Source organism: Chiloscyllium plagiosum, chromosome 5 (assembly GCF_004010195.1).
Source record: "Chiloscyllium plagiosum isolate BGI_BamShark_2017 chromosome 5, ASM401019v2, whole genome shotgun sequence".
In the NCBI taxonomy this organism is placed as follows: domain Eukaryota; kingdom Metazoa; phylum Chordata; class Chondrichthyes; order Orectolobiformes; family Hemiscylliidae; genus Chiloscyllium; species Chiloscyllium plagiosum.
In genome coordinates this window covers 63,575,226-63,577,981 of record NC_057714.1, presented here as the reverse complement: position 1 = coordinate 63,577,981, position 2,756 = coordinate 63,575,226, and the positions used below count along the sequence as shown (strand labels likewise).

Genomic DNA, 2,756 nt, shown 5'->3' with positions numbered 1-2,756 from the left:
CTGTCCACTACACCTCCAATTTTGGTGTCATTTGCAAACTTACTAACTGTACCTCTTATGCTCACATCCAAATCATTTATGTAAATGACAAAAAGTAGAGGAACCAGCACCGATCCTTGTGGCACTCCACTGGTCACAGGCCTCCACCACCACCCTCTGTCTTCTACCTTTGAGCCAGTTCTGTATCCAAATTGCTAGTTCTCCCTGCATTCTGTGAGACCTAACCTTGCAAATCAGTCGCCCATGTGGAACCTTGTCGAACGCCTTACTGAAGTCCATATAGATCACATCTACTGCTCTGCCCTCATCAATCCTCTTTGTTACTTCATCAAAAAACTCAATCAAGTTTGTGAGACATGATGTTCCACACACAAAGCCATGTTGACTATCCCTAATCAGTCCTTGCTTTTCTAAATACATGTCCATCCTGTCCCTCAGGCTTCCCTCCAACAACTATTTCTGCAACCACTGTGTTTTTCTCACAAATTAGACTCTTTCTCCTCCCCCAGTTTTGTGTGCAAGCATAACCCAGCAAACACAGATACGTAACTCTGTCTTATTAACTAATTCTTGCCATATTATTCTTTGAATGCTCTTTTATATCAAATGCATTTATAATTTGTGTATCCTGTGCTGGAGGAAACAATAGCATGATTTATTGCAGAGTAAAGGCTTCTATGGGCATCAGAGTAACAATATTTTACATTTGTGTGGCACCGTTAACATAATTGAAATTCCATGGTAGAATGTGAAAAATTTGATCAGATAAAATAGACATTGAGCCAAAGAAGAAAATGACTAGATTAAAAGACTAAAAGCTTAGTCCAATGTAGTTTTTAATGTAGCCTTAAAAGAAAAGAGGGAGATAGAGAGATTCAGTGCTGATAGGAAAGTGGAACTTACTGCAGAATCAATTGCATTGGTGACTTTTTTGATGGGATCAAGAAACCTGATAAATGTTTGATGGAAGGTTCGTAATGCAGATTAGTTTCTGGGGAGTTGGCTGCATTGGGAATTCCATGCAGTCCCAACTTGCACGGCAGTGAACAATGGAGGTGGGGGGGGTTGGTGGTCGGTGGTCATGCATCCACCTATTGCGTTCCCCCCCCCCCCCCAATTTATCTTTCATTCCCCTTCCCTCTCCACATTCCTGATGAAGGGCTTACGACCGAAACGTTGACTCTCCTGCTCTTTGAATGCTGCCTGAACTGCTGTGCTTTTCCAGCCCCACCCTTTTTGACTCTGATTCTCCAGCATCTGCAATCCTCAGTTTCTCATAATAGGTGTTAATCTAGTAAAACCTCTTTGCATTGTACAAATCATTAATGTTGACCATAAATATTATGGCTCCCGCACTGATCCTTATACAAACCTGCTGTTCTATTATTTTGCTGTGGATCTCCTTGGGATGTCTTATTATGTTTAAAGCAGATATGCAATTACAAATTCTTGTGATTATGTTGCAATATTTAATTATGCAATTTGCATCTGATCTTGGACATATGCAACTGGTGGATTGATCGTATAACTGATCTTTTTTTAATGTAATCTCCTTAGTTGCTAAATATTTCCAACTTTGCCTACAATGCAGTAACCTGAAAAATCTTGAGTTTTTCCATTTCTTGCTTTCTGATCACACATGGTTTCCTTGTCTAAAGTTTTGTTCCCAAATAATATTTTCTTTAATACTGTATGTCTTTGTTTTTGTGACCAGATACTCATGCAATGTTCTCAAATGTTTTCTGAAAATTAATCAACATCTGTTATGATCTGCTGTATTCTCAGGAACTGCATTATCATCTTATCTCTGAAATTGTCACCAGCAATCATACATGGATGTAACATTAAGCCATACCGCTCAGGATCACTGTTAGTCTATCAGATAATATAGATGGTGATGGTTTTATTCTTTCGTGCCAATCTATGGATTTTTTTTCTAGGTAATTAAGTTGGGTGCGACAACTCAAGTCAAAATGTTATCCTCATCAAGTAAGATTTCAACTTTTGAAACTAGACACCCTCTGGAAACAGATGTTCAAGAAACTGGGATCGATCCATTGCAAAGTGAGCTTGTGAAAGATGACAGTGGTGAGTTAAAAAATCTTAAGGTAACACTTCGATATTTCCTTAAATCACACTATTACTCTGTTTATCTAGGACATAATGAGCCATTGTACAGTTACATTTACAGTGCTCTATTTTTATTAATACTTTATTTCTCATGAATTTATTTGTAAAGTGTAGGTATATTAGGAAATTTTTGCATGAAGATACATTTTGAAATAAGCTTTCACAACAAATTTTTGTTTGAAAGCATGTGATCTCACCATAGCTGATTGCTATAAATCCATTGTGCTCAAGAATTTAGCTTGTAAGTGATCCAGAACATATTTTCCAAAACACACACCGGATCATTAATGCCACACTCACAGGAATCAGATTCACTAGAGAGGAAGAAAAGGACAACCAACTCCCATTCCTAGACGTGATGGTACAGAGAACACCGAACGGAGAATTCACCGCAAAGGTATACAGGAAAGCCACACACGCAGACCAAGTCCTAAACTACGAAAACAACCACCCCAACACACACAAAAGAAGTTGCATCAAGACACTATTCAAAAGAGCCACAACACACTGCAGCACACCAGAACTGCAAAAAGAGGGAGAAGAACACCTCTACAATGTATTCGCCAAAAACGAATACCCCCACAATTTCATCAACAGATGCCTAAGGGAAAGACAACGGAATGAGG

At 38.7% G+C, this 2,756-nt stretch overlaps 1 protein-coding gene across 18 annotated transcripts in view; it reads left to right on the top strand.

Moving 5' to 3' along the window:
• tbc1d5 (TBC1 domain family, member 5) overlaps nucleotides 1-2,756 on the top strand; it is a 519,702-nt gene that overhangs the window by 212,715 nt on the left and 304,231 nt on the right. For 17 of the 18 annotated variants that reach the window (XM_043690204.1, XM_043690195.1, XM_043690203.1 and 14 more), the window contains one exon: nucleotides 1,941-2,088. In XM_043690204.1, the coding sequence (XP_043546139.1) occupies nucleotides 1,974-2,088 (115 nt within the window). In that variant the 5' untranslated portion in view covers nucleotides 1,941-1,973. Of the gene's footprint in view, nucleotides 1-1,940; nucleotides 2,089-2,756 lie in introns of those variants that run through there. The other variant, XM_043690207.1, reaches the window with a different exon arrangement.